Source organism: Nomascus leucogenys, chromosome 15 (genome assembly GCF_006542625.1).
Source record: "Nomascus leucogenys isolate Asia chromosome 15, Asia_NLE_v1, whole genome shotgun sequence".
Lineage (NCBI taxonomy): Eukaryota > Metazoa > Chordata > Mammalia > Primates > Hylobatidae > Nomascus > Nomascus leucogenys.
This window is the reverse complement of record NC_044395.1, coordinates 76,080,101-76,102,974: the sequence shown is the minus strand read 5'-3', so window position 1 is coordinate 76,102,974 and position 22,874 is coordinate 76,080,101. Positions and strand designations below refer to the sequence as shown.

Below are 22,874 nucleotides of genomic sequence, written 5' to 3'. Positions count from 1 at the left end.
GGACTTAAAACTACACATTGAAAGAACATACTACTTACATGAAAGCAAACATGCAAGACATGCTCTAGTAAGATAGTAAGATTATTGCACAAGAGAAAAGAATGAGAAGGAAGGCAGGGGGGCAGGAAGGGGAGAAATTGTTTGTGCATCTAAAACTAAGTGCATGTTACCCATAAGAGACAGAAAATTCCACTATCATCAGATTCTGAGAGCAATACTTTATACCAGAAAAAAGTAGAGTTACATATTTAAAATACTCAAGGAAATAAAGTGTGAGCCAATGATTTTATATTCATTCAAAATGACTTTCAAGTGTAAGGTGAGTAGAAACTCTCAGCTCTGATGACAGAGTGATATCGGGCAAACATCCTTCAAGAATAGGTAAGAAGACAAAATCAGTAAGACTTGGACACTGATTCCTATAGATGATGAATGAGAGAGAGTGAAGAGATGAGACCCAGATTTTTTACTTGAGCAGCTGAATGGATAGGAGAAATAAATTTGGAAGACACAATGATAGGTTCAGTTTGTGACATGGTGAATCTAATAGACCTACCATCTCTTCTTTTCAAGAAGTCCAGTCCCTCCTACTGGACTGCCCTCTCATAGAACTTTATTCTAAAAACTTCCAGGCACTCCCAGCATCCATACAGAGTGCATGGCCAACATACTGGCACAAGTCTCACCCTGAATATTCTCACAAGTCTCATTCATTCAACAACATTTACTTAGGGCTAAATAGGTGCCAGGAACTGTTCTAGCTACTTGGGATATATTAGTAAGCAAAACAAACCAACATCCCAGCCCCTGTGGAGAGTATATCATAGCAGAGGAAGACAGACAACAATAATAAATACAATAAATAAAAATGAATACAGTATGTTAAAAGCAGATGATTTCTATTAAAAAGTAGTGGTAGAATAAGGGGTACCACAATTGTCAAGTGGAAAGCAGGGAAGTAATTTTCATTTTAAATAAGTGGTCAGAGCAGGGCTCCTTGAGAAGCTAAGATTGAGCAAACACTTCAAGGAGGTGAAAGAATTAGCTGAAATATGGGTACTGAGCATTGCAGGTGGTCAGAGCCTAGCGCAAAGGCCTTGAGAGGGAGGATGCCTGCTTTGTTTGAGACACAGTATGGAGATAAGTGTGGCTAGAGTAGAGTGAACAACAGAAATATTAGCAGGAGGGGAGCTCAGAGAAGGGATTAGGCCAGATCACATAAAGCCATGGAAGCCATTGTAAACATTTTGGGTTTTATTCTGAGTAAACAAAATACTTCCCAGATCCCCCAAGAACTCTTGTCACCAGATGTCAGCTGGGTCCATCTAGCCCATATACTTCTCTATAACCCAACAGGAAGACTCTCTCAGTGAGGGCTTTATAAAAACAACACATAGATGACTTTAGAATGACTTAACCTCCACTATGCAGTGAACTATAAACTGCTTACTAAACAGCTAATTAAATCATAATTATTTATGTAACAAGCTATAAATAATTTACAGCATGGTTAGGCTATTAACTTCCCATCCCTCTGCACCAAGGCTCTTGTGAAGCCCCAGTCAAATGCGACTAAAGGAAATGTGACTACTCTAATCTTGTTCAAATTTTTCAATGTTTTCATTTCTCTGCTTCTGATCTGCTTCTGAATCCCATGCTGAGCTGCATCAGCATAGGCCTCACCGTGCATCAGGGCTTTTATGTAAGTGGCAGGCAATTCTTCGTCTCTCCATCCCTAACCACTCCAAGTTCACATTTTAAGTGTAAATCCTGCCCCAGTGTTTGGTGCTGAGCAGCTTGCAACAGGCATGTTTCTAACTTGCCATTGACCCATCTGTGCAATACCAGAAACATTGAGAAGGTTTTTTTCTTCTTCAGTGGGCTCTGCAAAATGCCTCCTGTGCCCACCTGTAGTGGAAATGCCCCCTTTTCCTCTGAGCTTCTCTGTGTTCTCTCCTGCCTCCATGCACTAGTCCTTTGCTCCAAGCTGTAGCAGCAGAAAAAGTTTTCAGATCAACATTACTCAGAAATCTCCATTTTCACTCTTCATCCTATTCACTTAACATTTGGTGTTCCATATCATCTTCTGACATGTGTTCTCTATCATTTTTTGTTAATTAAACTGTTCAGTATAATATAGTAAGAGAGTAAATCCGATGGTACAACCCCAGGGTTCCTGGGGGAGGCAAAATGAGACCCACCAACCCACCTCGAAGCTAATACTGAGAGTAATTTGTGACATGGGCATGGATTACAGCACTGCCAACACTTTATCGCATCCACTTCTCCAGGCTGTGGCCCTCTCTCAATTGGTAGAAAGGTTTGAGGGTAAAGAAGAGATTTGACTACTCTAACAAATTATTTTTAATGTAGCATAGTTCCAAGCACACCATGAAAGAAACTATCTCTTGAGTACCTTCTGCATAGCAGGCACATATCAAGAACTTGCACATAGGATATCTAACTAGTATTCAGTAAAATGCTATTTATTACCCTCATCTTACAGAGGAGGAGAAACTGAGACTCAAAGAGGTTTTTCCACCTAGTCAATGACAGTGCCAGATTTCAGTTCAATGCCTGACTCTAAAGTCTGTGATCTCACCATCTCTGCAGTCTGTCCAGCACCCTAATGGAACTTGTTGTTATTTCTGTTTCAGAAAGCCAAGGAACATGAATTTAGCTCCAGGTAACAGTTTTCACTCTTATGAGCCAATGTGTACATCTGACAGCTGCCTTCTCTTTGATGACTCAGAGCCCCATCTTGTTAACTGTCAAACTCCAGCATTGTAGATGCCCTCTGATTGAGAGAAGACATTGTTAACACTCTCCGATCTTTCATTAACTCATGAATGACTTATTTTTTAACCTCTAAAAATGGTATGCATGTGTATCTGTATTGCCAGTATATGTATGAGAGTCATTATGATGATATAAGCCACAAGAACACCTGATTAGGAGCCATCACCTGTGCCCTCCTCCCACTGCCTCCTCTTGATAGCTGTGTGCCCTTACACATGACACCTGTCATCTCTGAGCCTCAGTTTCCTGACCTGCTCATTCCCCCCTTATTTCCAACCATTATCCCAGCCCTGAGTTATTTCAGTCCTGCTACTGTGACTTCCAGCCTCCTAGGCTTTGCACATGCTGGTCCTTCTCTCCCACTTCCTCTTCAACTTGCTGGCTTCTACACATTATTGAAGTCTTGACCTTAATCTCTCTTCTGAAGGAGTCCTTTGTGACTCCTCAACAAATTTATGCCCCATGTGCCCCACATGTCTGTAAGCACTCTGCTCTGTCTTTCCCCTGATCTATACTGGTCTCAATTGTTTAACAACTTTTAAATGTCTGCCTTACCCCCTAGATGAGACAGGGCAGAACTTGTGTCTCTCTTGTCCTCCCTACAAGCCACCATGCTACATGCTACACTATCTTCAAGGCACTGGATCTGACACACCAACGATGCAGCTGGTGTATATGTATGGAACTTAATTACACTTAAACATTTTTCAAGTAGGAATAATAATAACCTATGCTGCTGTCCTGTCTCATTGGGTTGTGAGGGTCAGGGAGATAAAATCCATAATCATTATAATAGCACTAATTGAGGATGGGCCCTATGCCAATTATCATGTGGATTGATTCACATGTAGTATCTCAGTTGGTTCTCACAATGACCCTGTGAGGTGGGTACTCTTGTGATCTTACTTTTACAGATGAGGAAACTGAAGCTTAGCAAGGCCAAATAATGTATCTAAGAGCACACAGATCACGAGTGACAAAAGTTTGGCTCTGAACCCAGCTCATCAGTGTCTAGACTGTATGTTCTTAAGTGTTATGTTAAATTGCTTTAGGCTGCAATCTGTTCCAACATCATGTGCAGTACTGTCAGGTAAAAACTATAAATGCATTCTTACACACACATCCAGCTATTCCTATTGTTTGTCATGAATTTTCACGGCAGTAACATGGGATTTGATGTATAGACTAAAAATGGTTTAGCTTTGTTTTTTCTATTCTGTTCTTCTCCCTACTTTAAAGAGAATATTACATCACAGATGTAATGTGCCCATTACCATCCTGATACCTCTGCATGATTCTGTGAAATGCAGGTGACGGTATAGAAATCACCACTAGAGGGTTTCCAAGAGCCAGTCTCTCCACCATCTACAAGGCTCCAGAACCCTCCATCAGCCTCCAGCCACCACTTGGGTACCTTGTCTCCATCATGCCCTGGCTCCACTCCCAAGCCTCAGGCTCCTAAGGAGCATTCTCCATTTTCAGTTGTAGGCAGACCCAGGGACAAAAGATCCTTCACCTGGGGCTGCACTGGCAGCTCTGCCCTCCAAACAGGCCCCCAGGTGCAACAGGCCAGGAGAAGTTGCCTGTCTCAAGTCCTACAGCCAGTGCACACTGGGGCCAGGCCTGGAGACCTAGTCTCCAGGGCCTGCTCAGAACAAACCCCATTCTAGGAACTGAGGCTACAAAGTTGAACAGGAGAAAATCCCAGCCTTCATAGAGCTCAGCCAAGACTCAAACAGGCAAAAAAAAAAAAAACCAAAAAAAAAAAAACACCAACAACTCAATCTGGTTATAATTATAAGAGTAGTGGAAGTGTTGAGCTCCAGCAAGGAGTCAGGCAGTGTCCAAGCCCTCTCTATATATTATCTCCTTTAAGCCTGCCCACAGTCATGTGAGGGAAGTACTATTATTATCCCCGTTTACAGATGAGGAGACTTTTGTCTGGAGAGGTCACATGGTGAGTAAATAATGGAGCCATTACTCAAACCCAGGCCTCTAGAGTTCAGAGTCTCAGCTTCTATCACCTAAACACCACACTACCATCAAGAAGCTGTGAGCAGGATAGACTACGATCACAGAAGACAGAGGGCCTGACTTCGCCTGGGAATATTTACACAAAGGAAGTAACATTTGCTCTAGTTCTTAGAGGAGAGGAGTTGCCAGGATGACAAAGGCAAAAAGACTTCCACATAGGGGAGACACCATGTACAAAGGCCCAGAGGCATATGGCCAGAAAGTCATACGGCAAGAAGTTTCACTAGACTATAACATCAGGGGCCTCTGAGGGAGGGGCTAGGAACGGGTCTGAAGAGAGAAACAGGGACTAGTTGATCAAAGACCTCGAATGCCATGATCAGGGATATAGATTTAATCCCAAAGGCAACTTGGAGCCACCAAAAGCATTTTAGAGCAGGGAAGTGACAACAATTGTGCAAAGAATCAGTAAAAAATGAATCACAGCCAGGTTAAATCCTAGGCAGGAGAGTAGCCTGTTGGGAAATGATAGTTATAAAACAGAAAGAGAAGAAAGACAGAAGCCTGAACTAAGGCAATGGCATGGGATAGGAAGATCTGGGAGGGACAGGATAGGATATGAGCGTGAAGAAAAGGAGAGAATCAAAGTTGACTCCCCTGGTTTCTCTTGAAGCTGCTGCCCTCGCTGAGACAGGAAACACATCCAGGGAGGAACTGTTTTCATTTGGTTTGATTACAGGGTGTGGCCTCTGACAAGTGGAGAGCACAAGGCCACAGCAGAAGTGGGGGTCAGACCTTGCAGAGGGGCCCATCAAAGGGGGCCCCAGCTTTCTCAGGAAGGAGATTGGACCTGGTGAATCCCACATGGCCCCACCACAAGCCCATCTAATACCAGCCAGGGTCACAGTGCCGCCACATAATAAGCGCCCTTCTCAATTTTGGGAGTCTAGGGACTGCGGCTCATTAAGGTTTGGACTGTGTTAGTGCTGAACATCCCATAATTGCATAGCTTGCCTGAGTCTCTGTCATTAGCTCGCTGACTCTCTGGGCTCCACCTCTCCTACTGGATTTGCTGCTTGACCCCAGTATGAAAAATCTGATTAAACAGAGCAGTTCTGGCTGTGTGGTGGGGGCTGCCTGCTGCCCCTGCCCCTTCCAACTCCCAGTGGGTCAACTGTCCTCAGCCATAAACTTTGAGCTGCCATCTCACTATGCATGAAATCCCTCCTTTGCAAGTACGAATGACTGATCCTATTACTCACACAGAGGACGGGAATTGAAAATTGAGGTCAAGGCAGATGGAATGGCAATGAGTCACATTCCCTTCATGGTAGAAAACCACCAGAGTCAGGAGCTTGTAAGGTCCCTGGCCAAGGAGCTGGAGAGGCCGGGGGCCAGGACTCGGGTTTGATTTCCGTAGTCTCCACAGTGAACTGAAATCTGAAGTTGATGCTATTAAGATTGTCCCCTTGCCTGGAGAGCAAGGAGGGCATCCAAGACAGTGAATGTGGCTCCCAGGAGTCCTACCCAGCTCCCAGAAGTTGCCTATTCCCCAAGTTGCCCTGTTCATTGCATTCTGATGGAGGCTGTCCTGAACATCTGGAATGAGGGGACTGAGTCCTAAAATTTGGGCTTTCTGAAGTCTGACAGACTCAAACACAAAGCCAAATGCAACTACAATCATCTCCACATACCAGGCTACAGGCCGGGTAAGTTTTTTCTAAGCTGGAAATATGCAGGGTAGAATTGGGGTGGGAGAAGGGAGTAGCAAAGTCTCATACCAAGAAATTGCAGTATGAAACAGTGTTCTCCCTACAATATTTGCTCAGGGGTATTCCAAAGTCAGAAGGAATTAACTCACACAACAAAAAGGGAGGATTACCACCTATAGTGCATCTTCAATGTACCAAGAACCTTCTGCTCCAGGTCTCACTGTGGTTTGATGACTGGAGATTGCCATCCCCATTCTACAGATGGAGAAACTGAGGCCTAGAGGCATTACATAACTTGTCTAAGACCTCATTGTTAATAGTGGCAATAAAGCTAAAATTGATTGAGTACTTATTATGTTCTCGACAGTGTGCTAAATGCTTTATTCAATCTTAATGGCTTAATTAACCCTCAAAACAATCCTGTGAGATTCCCAGAACTGAGATTTGGTAGGCTGGGTGACTTGGCCAACATCACACAATGAATAAGTGGAAACAAAAATCCAGGCAATGTGAGACCAGAGCCTTGTTCTTAATTATTATGCTATGCTCTTTGATGGTTTTTAGCAATTTAGCTAATACTGAAACCCTCAAATCCAAAGCTGGAGCTCTTTCTGCTATGCAAGACTGCCCTTACGTGACATACGATTGACTTTTTATAGTTTATGATCATATAAAGATGATGGAGTGTCTGGTCTTTTTTCAAACCCTTGTCTGGTTTCTTTCTGAGGAAAATTGGGGTGCATGTTTTCAACATTCAGGACAGAACTTCTGACCCTGGCCTCAACATCACAGACCTCTGATGAATTTGTAGCAGCTGCAGGGAAGCCCAGAAGACCATGTAAGTAGTGATACAGTGGGGAGAGATCCTCATGGGACCCTGACTGCCTAGAGGTCTCCTCATTCCCTCAGTGGCCTTGCCCTGCCTCTGCCCTTGCCTTATGGACCGCCTCCTTCATTCCCCAAAGCCTACCACTTGGAGAAGGTCACTGTGCCTGACCCCTTAGAGGCCAAAGAGAACAATTTTCCCAGCTCAGAAGATCTGTACCCTGGCCTCCAGCTACTGGTACCAGTTCCTTATTCCCAGCTTATCCTGCTGATCTGGTGTCCAGTGTCCCCAAAACTCTAGGGTGAATAGTTTGTGGAAATCTATGCCTATTCTTTTCTTGGCTCATTTTAATTTCTTTTCATTTAGAATGGAACTTTAAAAGTCTTCAAAGTCTGGAATTTGGATTTCTCTGCCTTACTTTAGTCTACCTTCTGTGTGAAGTGGGGAGTTCCCTGTAAATGAACAATTTACTATACCTGAAACACTTGGAAGTGACCTCCAAAACGTACTAAGCACCCCAAGTGGGCCAGGCACTGGGCCTTTGTGCTAGGATTACAGAGGAGAGATGTGAGAATATGGTCCCCATGAGGGCAGGATCGTTTATTGCACAGTGACATACTCCCTCTACCTACAACAGCACCCAGTACTTCATAGGCACTCTATAAAGATTTACTAAATAATTGTAAACAAACAATTATGGATCACTGTGCTGCAAATGGCATTTTGAAGTTAACATAGAGAATTAGGGGAGCACAGAGAAGAGATTTGTAACCCAAGCCAGAATATCTCAATAGGTTTTCCAGGCTAGTCTTTAAAGGATGCCCTCAAGTTTCTCAGGAAAAGAGTTAGTATTGGAAGAGGATAGAGCTTCAAACAGAAGAAACACCATGTGCAAGGAAGTAGAACCACGGACTCATGTGTTGGGAAAATGGCAAGTTGCTAAGTGTAGCCAGAGGGGTGGAGGTAAAGTTGAAAATGACTGGCTCAAATTTTGCAGAATGTTAGAATGCTAGGATCCATGTGTTTATCTGTATTATATTCCATCAAGGCAGGGCACCCTAGGTCACCCCACAACCCCACCATAGAATACTTCTCCTGGCTATACCAAGGGGCTTCTATAAAACCTGAACAGGGCACATTTTAGATCCTTAGAGGACTCCCAAACTACTATGCCTTGAAATGTCCATCCCAGCCACAAGGCAAACACAAGACCCCTTTGCACATTTCACAGGAAAGAATGGGAAGAACTTGTTTTAGTCAATGGATTTGCTTTCCTATCCCTGTGGCACTAACATGGGTTATTTTTGTCCAAAAAGAGGGACAAAAGCATTCAAAACTCACTCACAGACTTAGAATGTTAAAGCTGGAAGGGTCCCTGGGGATACTTTTGTCTACCTCCTCATCCTCAGATGAAGAAACTAAGACTCAGAGAGAGAGAAAAATTGTCCAAGAACACACAGAATATCAGTGGAAGTCTGGCCCCTGGCTCCTAATCCATGCTCCCCACTGCACTGTGCTCTCCTGCAGGGGATTTGATGATGAGATTGCAAACTTTTTTCCAGTGAACTTAAATGTAAAGACTAAAAATACTTCTTAATTATTCTTCATTAGAAGGAAACAAAGCCTCTTCAACTCTCTGACTCCTTCAGCCAATTAAATCTTTGGCTCCCACTCAAAGGCAGTATTTAAATTAATCAGGATAAATCTCTGGCTTACCCTTTCCCTCCAAACAGCAATTTTATACTAAAAAAATGAGAATAGCTTGCTGGATACAGAAGAGTGTATTAAAGAATAAAACACAATCCAAGCTATTTAATTTAATTTCTCACCATCACCTGAGACTCCCTAGCCAAGAGTTCATCATTCATTTATCAAACAGCTATTAAACATTTATTTACTCAACAATCCCTTATTGAGATCCTACTGTGTGCATTTTATCACAGTCAGGAGCGTAAATATGAACCAAATATGAATTTAGCCCTTAGGCCCTTAGGACATTTATCCTTGAGCAGAAAAGATGACATATACATAAATTGTTATTGGCCTACCCAAGGCTTGGCTCAAAGTAAGTTCTTGGTCCAAAGTAAATCTCATTCAAATGAATGAATAAAATTGATTTTTCTATTACAAATAATTGCTACGTGAGAACTCCACTGAAGTGGGGACACAGAGCTTCTAAGATTTACTGAAGGCTGAGTGAGAGCATTAATTTAAGAAACACAACCCAGGAGAGGCAGGACTCCAAAAGGTGGGAAAGCAGCCTGAAGAGTATTGTGACAGTTACATTCCCCTCTCCGGGCCTCAGTTTCCCCATCTTATAATGAAGGGATGGCATAGATGAACTCTGGGGAAACTCTAGCAACAATATCCAATGCCTCTATGATCTCGGTTCCCAGCACTGTACAAAAGTATAAATCCAGCCTCTCTTCTTAAAAATAACTATTGAATCATTGTCCCTCTGCTGTCTCAGGGTCACACCCTATGTTTCTGTGGATTTCTCTTTGGAAATGGGAGAAAGGATGGAATTCAAGTCTAGCTTTGATTGGCCTTCTTTTCAGCTTAAACAACAGAAAAATATCCAATTATCCCATTCACAATTACAGTCTGCACATCTCACCACAAGCATAGAAAATGTCCCAGCAGCAGAAAACTGGCCACAGAACAGAGGTGCACATATGCAAGCCATCATCTACATGGAGACAAGCTGGCCTGCAATGGCCCCCACTGGCTCAGGGAAGCTAGTTATCTCCCCAGCTAGCCATGGGCAACCAGGAGGTTGCCTGCCACAAGCTGCAGCTGCATCCAGTCCAGGCTCATCTCATATGCCAAGCTGAATGGAAACCATGTGAAAAAGTGTTTCACTCCCAGGGAGAAGTCACAGATGAAAGCCCCAAACTGTATACTTGCTACAAATCCAGGCCTGATCAGGCCAAAAGAGAAGTTAGTGAATAATGACTGAGTTCCATGAGGGCAGGAAACTAGGTCACCAACTAGGTCACCAACATGTCCTCAAGCACACGGCACCATACAAGGCAGATGACCCACACTCCATAAATATTCACAGAAGAACTTTGTTGAAAGCTAATTAATAAACAACTACCTGCATAAATGAGTAAATGATTTGTTTGTGGAAAAGACAGATATTGGTTAGAGTACTACCCAGCATTCAGGTTTAAGCACCATGTAGAAACATGTATCCTAGCTCTCTACCTGTCAGCTCTGTTCTTGAGCAAGTAACTTCACCTCCTCAAGGCTCAGTTCTCTTATGAGATAGACATTGTGATGTGCTACCGAGATTCCTCTTTTGGGCAGGATTTATTGTCCCAGCTGCTGGGAGTATCATTAGCCAACAGCCTTCAGCTTTCAGGCCCTCCAGATGTTCTCAGAGCCATCTCACCTAAGATCACATCCTTCCTAGTTTAGAAAAAATAAATTTAACAAAGTTTATTTGAGCAAAAAACAATTCATGAATCAGGCAGCACTCAGAGCCAGAAGAGGCTGGAGAGCTCCTCTGAAGCAACATGGACGGCAAGCTTTTATGGGCTGAACACAGAAGGAAGACAAAGAAAATGCATGTAATGATTAAAGGGGAAAGATCCTAATTAAAGGTTAGTTGATTTCTGAACAGTAAAATTTCTAGTTTCATTTTACTGTTGACATTGGGCTTCAGTTTGCTATGTAGAAACCTAAAGTGTTGGAGCAGCCCCAGCCTAATGGCTTCCCAGTTTAAAATATTTTCTAACACACTCCAACGACAGATCAAGGTGGGACACGAAGGCCCTGGACATTTTGGCCAATGGACAACAGCACTGATTCCAAAGCTTCCTGCAAGATCAGTTGACATCACTGAGCCAGGTTTTGAAGCTCAACTTCACCTTCCACCCAGTCCTGCTTCCTTCCTCCCCCTTCCGCAGGCATTGATCCCAAAGATGGTCACTAAAAACCACTCTGAACTCTAAACCCCACCTAAAAGGCTGTTCCCATATAACTCAACCTATGACCTCCTGTTTGCAAAATATAGATAATAATAATTATACACATGGGTCATAGTGAAGACTAAATGAATAGCTGTGTGGAGTACCCAGCCCATAACAAGTACTTGAAACCGTAAGCCAACTTTGTTGTAGGGGTTTGCAAAGGCCTGCCTATTAATCAATATTGCCACCCTGACTTTTCACTGGCAGGGATCCAGAGAGAAAAATTCTAAATGCCATAGATGATTTGTGGGCTAGATAAGTTATAGAAGGAAGTGGGGAAGGAAGGGGACATCTGGACCCAGCCCTGTGTGGACCCTGGCCTCCAGCTTACACCCCAGAAGCCTTCCCATAAATAAAGTTAAACCAAAGGACTGTGTCATCTGGATCTTGGCAGAATATGAAGGCCAGGCTGTGACGGTGGAGGGCACAACCCTGGGAGTCTAAAGCCTGGGCCCAACATGCTGACCACCATGGCTATGTTCCAGCAGCACCACCACCATGCCCAGAACCAACAAGAAGATCGGCATCCCAGATGGAAAGATGGGAGGCCAGAGGAGCAAATGAAGACCAGCCAGGGACATAGCAGCCACAATCTCCTGCTATCCAGGAAGCTCGTCTCTGGCCCCCTTCACTTCCACCAGTAAATCTTTGACCACCCCCCAGGGAGGTACTCAGACCAGAGATTGCGTCGTTTTCACTACCTGGTGGGAGGGAGAGATTATTACTGTTATTTATACCAGCAGTCCCTAACCTTGTCAGCACCAGGGACCTTTGGCACCAGGGACTGGTTTAGTGGAAGACAATTTTTCCATGCAGGGAGGCTGTGGGTGGTGGGTATCATATTCCCATAAGGAACATACAACCTAAATCCCTCACGCGAGCAGTTCACAGTAGGGTTCGCGCTCCTATGAGAATCTACTGCCGCCTCTGATCTGACAGGAGACGGAGCTCAGGCAGTAATGCTTGCTCTTGCTGGCCACTCACCTCCTGCTGTGCGGGGGCCCAGTTCCTAACAGGCTGAGGACCAGGAGTGGGGACCACTGATTTCTATGACCGGGGAAAGTGAGGCTTGTGTACTGCAGAGCACCCTGAGGCTCTAGAGAGACCTTCTTTCCTGGATCCAAGCACTTCTACTACCCTTTAAAGCAGCTGTCACTGCCACTATGTTGAAGAAAAAACAGGTGCATAGACCGCTTAAACAGCCACTCAAGGTCACAGAGCTGGTAGGAGGTGAACTGGGATTTGAACCCAAGTCTGATTCCAAGGTCTACATGCTTTCAACCACTTAGCCCCACATAAGAGATTCCAAGAGTAGAGTTTTGTTCTTTTGCTTATTTTATTGTTTTTAAATATGAAAGCATCCCAGGAGACTCAGATACAGAGCTGAGAACCACCACACCCTGTCAGACCACTTCCCGTCACTCATGCCAGTTCAGCAAGGGATCCCAACTTCTGGCCTAGGAGGCTGTTGCTCTTGACTCTACTCTTGCCTAGGAATCTGCACCTAGAATAGCCCTTTGTGCTGCTATTTACTCACAAGGGTCTCAAATACCAATGGCCTCACCCATATGATTTACCCAGGCTGCTGGATGCTTCCATGCAACATGGCAGTACTTGTTTATTTATTTTTGTGCACTGAGGTAAACAATGGCACTGCAAAATGAAATTCAGTTTCAGTGGAACACAACAGAAAGAAGTCAATTATCCAGCATGAATTATTTATTTGGAGACAATAACCATAGTGTTATTCCCCACAAGAGAGGCCTTGGTAGCTTGGAACAGGAGGAAAGAAGACGTGACTGCTACTATCTGCCTATTATGCTGCTTCAGATTGCATCAGAGGCAAACTAACACTTCTGACATCCTGTAACTACACATGCGCCTTCTCTGTGAATGTGGACCATGCATAGGCCCCTGGAACATACATTAACAGGTTGCTAGATCCAGGGATTCTATTCCCTCAGTGTTCTGGCTAGGCCTGGCAATGCTAGGCTTTGAACATATTAAAGGAAATACCACCCTCTCGCTGTTGCTCACCCCACCCTATCAGAACTGTACGGCTGAAGACATTGTGAAAAAAAAGATTTCACAAGCTACATCTTTTATGGCCAGCCATAACTCCTGATGTTAGGTCAGTCTGGGGTTTTCCTCCCAATGGATTTGCTGTGCAAGATCAGTTAGAAATAATGCCTTGCCTCCTAATAATTTGATTCCTAAATCATTTTCATGTAATTTAATTTCCTGTGACCTCAAGACTTCTGAAGAGGTTGCAAGTGGGAGAGAGAGAGGGAGAGATAGGTCAGTGGTTCTCAGTGGCCTAAAATGGTCCAAGATCTGATCTTTGCCCCTCATTCTCTACTCAGAGCACCTATTGCTCATGGGAAGCAGGAGAAATTAGCGTTGATTAAGCAGGTCCTATGCTCCAGCCAGGGGCTTCATACATATCATTTTAAATGCTCCTAACAACCCAATGATGCATGTATAAATTATCCTCATCTCATAGATGAAGAAACTAAAGCTCAAAGTTATGACTACTATGTAGCAGAACCAAGAACCAAGCTGGAGCGTTTGCACTCCTAACCACTGTCCTAAATGTCCCTGCGATGATGGCTTCCTCAACCCCAGCACAGGTTCAGATCTGACCATACCAGGACTGCAAGGGGGTGTTTGGAGAGATCCCAAAGCCCTATAGCCAGAGCTGCTGCTACCCACCTGGCTACACAGTTCCCAACCTACTATTTGGACAGGAGAGACTCAGGCTTCACTTCAACCAGGATAGTTTCACTTTTTCCTGGTTTTAAATATTAGGCTGTTGAGAGTGTCTGTCTGTGATTTCTTTTTCTCACTCAGGTCACTTGCTGAGGATTAAGGGTCAGGAGAGGAATTTCTGGAAGAATTTCCCCAGATCACCTACGTGAAGAGCTCCAACACACAGCAGCAGGCACTCAATAAGTAATGGCTCTGCATATGTAGCTCTCGATGTGTGACACGTACTTTGCATATATAGATGTATTTAATCCTCACATTAACTCTATGAAGCAGGTGCTAGTTACCCCCTTTTCTACATGAGAAAAGTGAGGAACAGATGATAGAGTTCAGGAACTTGCACAGACCACACAGCTAGTAAGAAGTATAACTCAGCCTTGAAGCCAGGCAGTCATGTGTACAAAGCTGACCCTACTTCCCCATCTCATGAAAGGCCATCAGCCACTCCAGGCTAAGGCAGGCCCCATCTTTAGGAAACCACATATATCCTGACAGGTCTGTATCTCATCATCTCTGAGTTCCACCTTAGAGGTGCTGTGTGCAAAGATAATTGGACCCCTATATGATCTCTTATTCTTGGCTTCCAGCTGCAGAGGAAATTCTGAGTGGCATTTCTAACCATGCTCTGAGTCCTCAGGAACATGTATGAATTGTATATCACATCCTAAAACCTCTTTATAATGATGGCTTTGTGGGTGTGTACACAGAGGCTAAACCAGTTCCAGTAGACTTTTAACAAATAATAATTTTTTTCTGATTTTAAAAGCAACACATACTCCAAAACAAATACTCAATAACCAAACAATATCGAAATTAATGACATAGTAAGATGAAATCCCAAGTAATTCAGATGGAGGGATAAGGATAAAGGTAAAATGTCAGTGATACATGGAATATGTAACACAAAACATTACAAAATAAAACAATGGTTTCATAGTTTTACAAAAGATACTTGGATTGTGTTGCCTCAAAATAACCCCATCAAAATGTCTCAGCAAAATAAATAAATAAATAAGGCTAAGTGGAATCCCCAAGCACTCTGAGGTTACTGAGCTCCTCTATAGACCAAACCTACATTACAGTGACCAACTTTCCAGGTTTGCCAGGACTTTTCAAGGCCACAGGACTTCCATACCCAAATCAGTATAGGCCCCGGCAAACTGGGACAGTTGGGCAGCAAAGATCTAGCACCCTGGCGCTTCTAATACTGGTTCAGGTTCAGGCTCCAGGACCAGCCACATCAAACCTGCACCTGCCTTACCACATCTTCCAGCTGTGTGCAGGCACCTCTGGTGGCCCCAAGTGTCTTCTTCTTCAGACAGGATGTTCTCAAGCCCCTCTCACCTTATTATCCGGGCTTCACCTTCTTCTCAGTATGTGCCTTTCCCACCCTCCCTCATTGACCAACTCAGGACAAGTACTTCCCAAGGATCAGCTCTATGCTCAGTTTTCTCCTTGATGCTCTGGGCAAAAGAGAAGACAACCAAGGGTAGAATGACACCTTCCAAAAGCCTCAGAGAGGGCCTCCACTAATGCCAAGGACCCCCAGTGGCTCTAGTCCCCTAGCCAGGCAGGATCAGGAGTCTCCTCTGGCATCCTCTATGTTACTAGCACACCCATTCGCTTCTTTGTTTCATGGTCAGCCTCAGCATTAGACTTCAGCTCATTAGGGGCTGGGATATGCCTGATTCTTCTGTGTCCCAGGGCCCAGTTCCATTAATATTTGCTGAGTGAACATGACATCCCCATACCTTATGCTCGGCTTCCTCCCCAGAAAATTGCGTGGGAAGATAGGGTCACCTGCAGCCTCAGGATGCTGGAACTGGGCCTCAGTCAGGGTTCAGATGGGGCAGGCCTGGCCTGGAGTGACAGCTGTAGGACTTACCGCTGACCCGGCAGGGTGACGGAGTCCAGGTGGCGACCTCCAGGCAGTGCCATCATGTTGATCCCAATCTGCAGCAAGGCCTGCTCGCAGCGGTCGTGACCCTGAAAATAGAGGGCAGGATGGCACAACGAGGCCCTAAAAGAGGAGGCGCAATCACTTTCTCTCCCGGTCCCAGGCCACAAGGAACCAAAGCAGACAAAGAGGTAAAGCCTCTTAGCCCTCTTCTTCTTTTGAACCATTTACACTCCAGTATCCTCACACAAGTAAGGCAGAACCCAGATTTGATCTTGTTTCTAAGTCCCTAGCCCACTTTATATCTCTAAAATATTTTCTTATTCCAATTGCCAAATATTTGCCTGACTTATTTTGGTATGTATCAAATATTGGGACACACAGCCTATATGTACTGCATAGGACATACTTGTACTAAAAAAGTATCTATGGTTTATCTGAGATTCACATTTAACTGGGCATCCTGTATTACTTGCTAAAACTGGCAATTCTATATTCTAATTCCCTGGCTATTACCACTGTAGAACTGGCTTATTCACTGTGATTATGCTTAAGTCTGTCCTGGAAACTGTGACCCTGTTATTGGCATAGTGGTTGCTTTCCCAAATCCATTCCACTTCAGATGATGTAATTGCACCCAAATTGCCAGTGATTGGTTCAGAAATAGGCATGTGGCTCAATTTAGGCCAATGAGCCATGACAGGATTGCTTCTAGAAAAAGTGTTCTTTCTCCCAACAGAGAGTTGCAAGATGAGGCAGTATGTCTCCTGTTGGACTTGAACAAGGGAGCATATTCACTTCACTGCTGCTAGAGACCATCTTGCAATCACGAGCAGCACTAGCTGGAGAACAAAGTTAGCATACCAAGAAAAAAATGCTGGGTCCTTGATCACTATGCCACTGAATCAACTAATGCTGGAGTCTGGCCCAGCTCTAGGCTTCCCATTATCTAAGAAAATAAAAGCTCTTGTCGTTTAAGTCAGTCTGAGTGAGGGTTTTTGTTCTACACAGCCAAAAGCATCCTAATGAATAAAAGTAATCCAGGTTCTGGGGACTCCCAATCCCAGCACTGAGGATGTAGCTGGCTTCCCTGTGCCTCACATTTAAACCCAAACCAGCTACCCACCTGTTTGTATTTTTCTCCCTCGCCTTGTCCCTGCTGTGCTCCTGGAGTCCTTTTTGTACACAATCTCTTTTTCATTTCTCTCTCTCTGCCAACTCCTCCAAGCCCATGAGTAAGCCCTCCCTGAGGAATATGCAGATTCTGTCACCTTTGCCTGGGCACATCAACAGAAGAGTCTTACTCCGTGATTACACGGGAGCCCTATAGAAAAGAATGGAGGAGGAGCACTTTAATAATGATGTGGGTGAACACAAAGCACTCCTCATAATGCTGGGAAGAAAGAAGAAAATGGTCAGTCTGAAAAGTGTGGGGAGGCAGGAGCCCAGAATAAACTAGGGTGCTAGATATTTCCAGAGACTTACTGCCGTTGCCTGTTTCTTTGTCTGTGGAGCTTACTAGACTGTGAGCTTCTTGAGGATAGACACCACATGTGTTTCTGGAACTGAGCCAAGGGCCAGGCACTTAGCCTGCACTCTACACGTCTGTTGAAAGAATGAGAGGGATAAATTTTTAATACATTGATGTTGAGCCCCATCTCTTCATCTGTAACTGAGGATAATAATATCTATTTTAATAATATAAAATAATAACTATTTTAAAGAGCTAGTATAAGGATGACATGAGATTAGGAATGTGGAAGTATACGGCCAACGTAAGAGCTAAATAAATAGTTAGCTGGTATTATTGTTATGTCCTATAAGTCTGCTATGTGCTCAGCTCTCTAGTCAGCTATGCTAAGGGAGATGCAGAAAATGAGATACTGGTCACTCACTTAGCACAGCGAGAGGCTCAACGAGCGTTCATTAGCATGTTATCACCATCGTTATTTCCATCATTATTGTCATTATTGAGAAGGTATATTTTTGGAATCTAGTGAGCCAGTAGACTGAAAGGGATGGCACAAAAGAAAAACTAGGAACAATAAAATGAGGCGTTTGCTCCCTTTTGATATGTTTGACTAAAGTACAAAAAAGGAAAATACCAACTTCTCAGGGTAAAAGCTAAGATGTGATTAGATGGCAGTGAGCAAGTAGATTTTGTTTTACTTCAATATCTTCATCATTGAGAAGAAAAGAGGCAAAGTAAAAATGTTGAAGTGGCGATTAGAGCCTAAGGTAGGAGAGGAGACAGGAAAATACTAAGAAAATTCCAGGGCCCTTTGAAGTTTGGACCAAAAGGAAACTGTAGGATGAGGTGAAGCATACATACCACAGAGTATTAGAGGAACCTCTGACTCTGATTCAAGTCATCTCTGAGGGACCGAGAGAAAAAAAAAAAAAAAAAAGAGTTGTCATGAGCAGAAGCCTGAATGCAAGAAAGTGTTCTGAATTTCTAAGAGGCAGATTCCGGAAATACAGCTCTGTGACCATACAGTCTATAGCCAATTCTGGATCACCAACCTGTGAACTCTTCGGAAAGAAGCAGTGAGCACAAGAAGCCAGCTAGAACACAGCAGCAACAAGGCAAAACAATCGACTTCTTTTCCTTCAGGAGCCTCTGGGCTGTTAGCTGAGGGAACTGCGATAAGCCTAATATATCTTGATTTTTTAAAGCACCCCAGTGAGGTGCCATCATTCATCTTTTTGACCCATAGCTTCCCAGCAGTTATGCAGGGGGAGCTGCCAGCTCACAAAACCTTGCTTCATGTGATCTCTTGTGTTCCCAGAGGCTGCAGAGGCACCTTAAGGACATCTGATTGCATATGCATCACTGCACTATTCACAGACTGTGTCATTATTGGCTGCCTCTTTGCCCCAAAAGGATAAGATTCCTTAATGTCTAAAGCCAAATCTTGCTGAATGTGGGATTGGGAACAGTCCTGACCCAATGACCTGCATGGTCAAAGTCTGGGTTGTGAATCAGATTAGCTCTCAGAGGAATCACAGCTCATTTTCACTAGGGATGAGGAAGAATATCTGGAAGGCGAGATAGGAAATACTTGTTTAGCCCAGCTGATGCTTATAAAGTGTCTATAACAATAATAATTATAGCTAATATTTACTGAGCATGTGTTATGTGCCAGGCACTGTTCTAAATGCTTCATATAGTATTAGTTCATTTAACGCTATCATCATCCTTTGTTACAGATGAGACCTCTTAAATTCAGTGAGAAGCACAGGTTAGTAGGTGGCAGAGGACTAGAATCCAGGTTTGTTGACTGAAGGGGAGGTGCTGGAGCAGATGAAGATAAGAGCCTGTGTTCAGCCTTTGCTAACAGACAGCCTGACTCCATTCCCGAATGGCAACACCCAACCCAGGGGACCCTTCTCAGACAGCCCAGCACTCTTCCCTCTCACCAGCACTGCCTACTGCTCCCACTTCCCAGACTGTAAATCTTCCAGCTTCACCTAGTGCCAGCCCTCAGTGACATAGCCCTCAGGAAGAAAAGCAAACACTGCAGTCATATGGAATGAGGAAGGGTGGCTTGACAATGGGGACATTTCTCTTTTGTTCCTCATTTATTGGCACTTTTGTGAAAGTCATATGGACAGAAATAGGCCCTAAAGGGATCAGGGGAGGGGAGATCATAGTCCCAGTTAAAGCTGCAAAGAGACCTGTTTAAAGCATGCTATCCTCAGGGAAGCTCCTACTGCAAAGTTCCATCTTCAGTCTGAAGCCCTCGCACCCACCCACTCCCACAGCCCTAAGTCAGACTCATCCTGTTGAGCAGACTTGAAGAATAAACTCCTTCCAAAGCTACACAGAATGTTAGGAAACCAAAACTGAGTTCAAGACAAGCCCTTGGTCCTGTACTATGTCCTCGCTGGTGTTGCAAAAAGAACATGAACTTTGGAATCTGATAGATTCAAATCCTGTCTTGTACAAATCCTGACCTGATAAGTACATAACCTTGGGAAAATTGCCCACCCACTGAAAATGTGGTTTCCTCAATTGCACCTACTTCCCAGGAGCATCATGAGGATTAAATGAGATTACTTGCAAAAGTCCCCGATATTGTGCTTGGTATATAGCAGTCTCCAAGAAGAAGTACCCTTCCTGTTGGAAGGAAGAGTTAAGAAATACATCTCAGAGCAGAGTTGCTGCTTTTCCCAGGAAGAGAGGTGAAAAGGACACATGTAGGAGTGAGCAGGGAAGAGGAAATCCCTCCATCACCTATCCCAGGGCCTTTCCTAATTCACTGAAAATCCCACCATGGATCCTGCAGCCTTGTTTCTTCAGGGCTCTGGGCTATGTAGCTCCCACCAGAAGTGACTAGTTTACAAGAAAGACTTGAAGTCTTAAGTGTCTCTGATTTAATTCAATGTTTGCTGTGACAACAGCTCCATTTGGACAACTCATCTCTGCACCCACATCCCATTAGAGGCAGCCTTTGCTCACCTCCATTTGGCTAACGACACAGGGTTTGTGGAGGAAATGGAGGCTATTTACAGTAAATTATTCAATTAAAATCAGGAGCAAAGATGGTTTCTACCATTGTCTAATGGGCCGATCCATGTACAGCTCCAAGTATGTCTGGGATTGCTTAATCTGCAATCCCATTAGGGCTGTCAATATTAGGGCTGTCAACATGGAAGGGAGAGGGGACAGTAAGTATTGTGGAAAGTAGTTAAGCTTTGGCCGCAGCTCTAGGAACAGGGAGGAGGCTGCTGGGGAGTCGAAGAGGAGTTGGACAGCACCAGGCAGATATGACTCTTTCTCAAAGACTTCAGAAAGTGCAAGAGCTGGAAGCAACAGAGCTGTCCATCATTATGAATCTCTACATTTGGAGCTGAAAAGGCTCTTAGAGACACTGCTTTACTGAGGAAGAAATCAGTGCTTTTCCAGTGTTTCCATATCTGTTTCCCATCGTAAAATGGGGCAAAAATAGACAACCTCACAAGATTGTTGTGAGCACCAAGACAATCCATGTGTAAACATTTATCTTTCTTTCTGGCCTCTAACATATGAACCCATTTCCTACATTTGAGAAATATCCCTTTGCTTAAGAGTCTTAGTGAAGTGGAAACCTGTCTACCAACATAGAAACTTAAAAAGCCAGGCACTTGTTTCCCAGAATCCTTTGCAGCAAGAGTAAAACACATGACTTAGGTGTCACCAATCAGGCACACAGAGCAGAAGCACGTGACCTAGGATTCACCAATCAGGTACACAGGACTAGGAGCTTGAGACTGAAAGGAGATTTCTTTCTGAGGCCTTGTGGTACCTGCAGAAGAATCAAGTTCCTCTGTACCTGGCATGCAGATTACACCTTAAAATGGGACTACAATGTAGGCTTTTTTTCAATTTGCCTTCCCCGGTGTGTGCAAAATGCACAGGATTTAGAGCCCAGAGGGTAGATCTGGATGTCTTGCCTGAGAATTATCCTGGATACATCCCTTTCCCTCATCATATTTTTTTCATCTCATGACCGCCTCCCTGATCAAAGGCATTGGCATCTCTCACTTGGACCTCTGCAAGGGCTTCCTTTCATCACTCGCCCCTTTCCAGACATGCCCCCCTCTAAATTGTTCCCCACACAACCACCAGGGTGATCTCAAGCGCAAATCTAATCACATCAACTCACTGTTTAAAATCCTTCAATGGCTTCCTGGTGCTACTAAGACAAAGACCAAACCCTGCCATGGCCTACTTGCCTCACATGGATCTTGTCCCTGTCTAACCACCCTTCTTGTCCTTCAGCCTTGCAGCCATTCCAGCTGCTGTTCATCCCTGCAGCAAGCCACGCCTCCCCCTGCCAAACACCTTCATGGTACTCCTTCCTCTAACCCCAACAACCTCTCCTCTGTCTCCTCTCACCAAGTTATTCCTTGGTGAGAGCTCAGAACAAATGCCACTTCCTCAGGGTAGCTTCCCTGACCCATGGATTCAGTCATGTCCTTCATTATAAGATTCCCTAGTCCCCTCGGTATTTCTCCTCCATAGACTTTATCACAATTGTAATTAAATAATTAACTGTAACATTAGGGGCTTAATAAGAGCTTAATGTCTTTCTCCCCCGAAGGTGGGGAGCAGGGACTAGAGGAATGTGCCGCTCACTGCCACTGCCATACCCCCCGTGCCTGACATAAGCTGGTGCATAATAATCAATAGACACTTGCTCACTGACTGGGTAGGTTCTTGTGGAAGGAAGCTCAGCTTCCTCACAGATAAACTGGAGACAATGGTAACTATTTCACCATGCCGTGATGAGTATTCAGTGAGATGAATACTCAGGGTGGGGAGGAGGAGCCTTTGCATACCATATGCACTGTGCATTGAAAGTGCTCTACACCAACATGGCATGTGTATACATATGTAACAAACCTGCACTTTGTGCACATGTACCCTAGAACTTAAAGTATAATAAAAATATATATACAAAAAACAAAAAAAAGAAAGCTCTCTGCATCCTAACATCCACTGAGACAAAGCTGCCTGTCCCTCCTGAGTTCTTGCAGTCCTCACTGTGTGGTCATACCCAACTAGGCAGCCTCCCTCTCCACTCCCAGCTCTGTGTTCATCAAGTTCTCCCATAGGACAGACAGGGGGCTAAAAAGAAGAGTGTTCGGGGCACAAGGAAGAGCATTTGACACAGAATCATGAGCAGGGTGAGATTAGGGAACTGCAAGTGTTTCAAGAAGGCTGGAGCACTCCGGCCTGGTGGTGGAGTTTATAGGAAACTATCTCAGCATGGGAATGCATGGGAATGCAGAAAAAGGAGTGGTCACTTTCAGCTAGGGAAATACAGAAGACTTCTTCACCTTAGAGAAGGTGACACCTGAGCTGGGCCTCAAATAGAGGGAGGGATTTTGCCAGGGGAAGATGGGACAAGGGCATTCAGTGCCAAGAGCAGTGTGAG

At 44.2% G+C, this 22,874-nt stretch overlaps 1 protein-coding gene across 5 annotated transcripts in view; it reads right to left on the bottom strand.

Annotated features, from left to right (window-relative positions):
- Positions 1-22,874, bottom strand: part of INSC (INSC spindle orientation adaptor protein) — a 136,820-nt gene that overhangs the window by 84,179 nt on the left and 29,767 nt on the right. For 3 of the 5 annotated variants that reach the window (XM_004090672.3, XM_003254265.4, XM_012503261.2), the window contains exon 1: positions 15,940-16,062. In XM_004090672.3, the coding sequence (XP_004090720.1) occupies positions 15,940-15,995 (56 nt within the window). In that variant the 5' untranslated portion in view covers positions 15,996-16,062. Of the gene's footprint in view, positions 1-15,939; positions 16,063-22,874 lie in introns of those variants that run through there. The other 2 variants (XM_004090671.2, XM_012503254.2) reach the window with 2 other exon arrangements.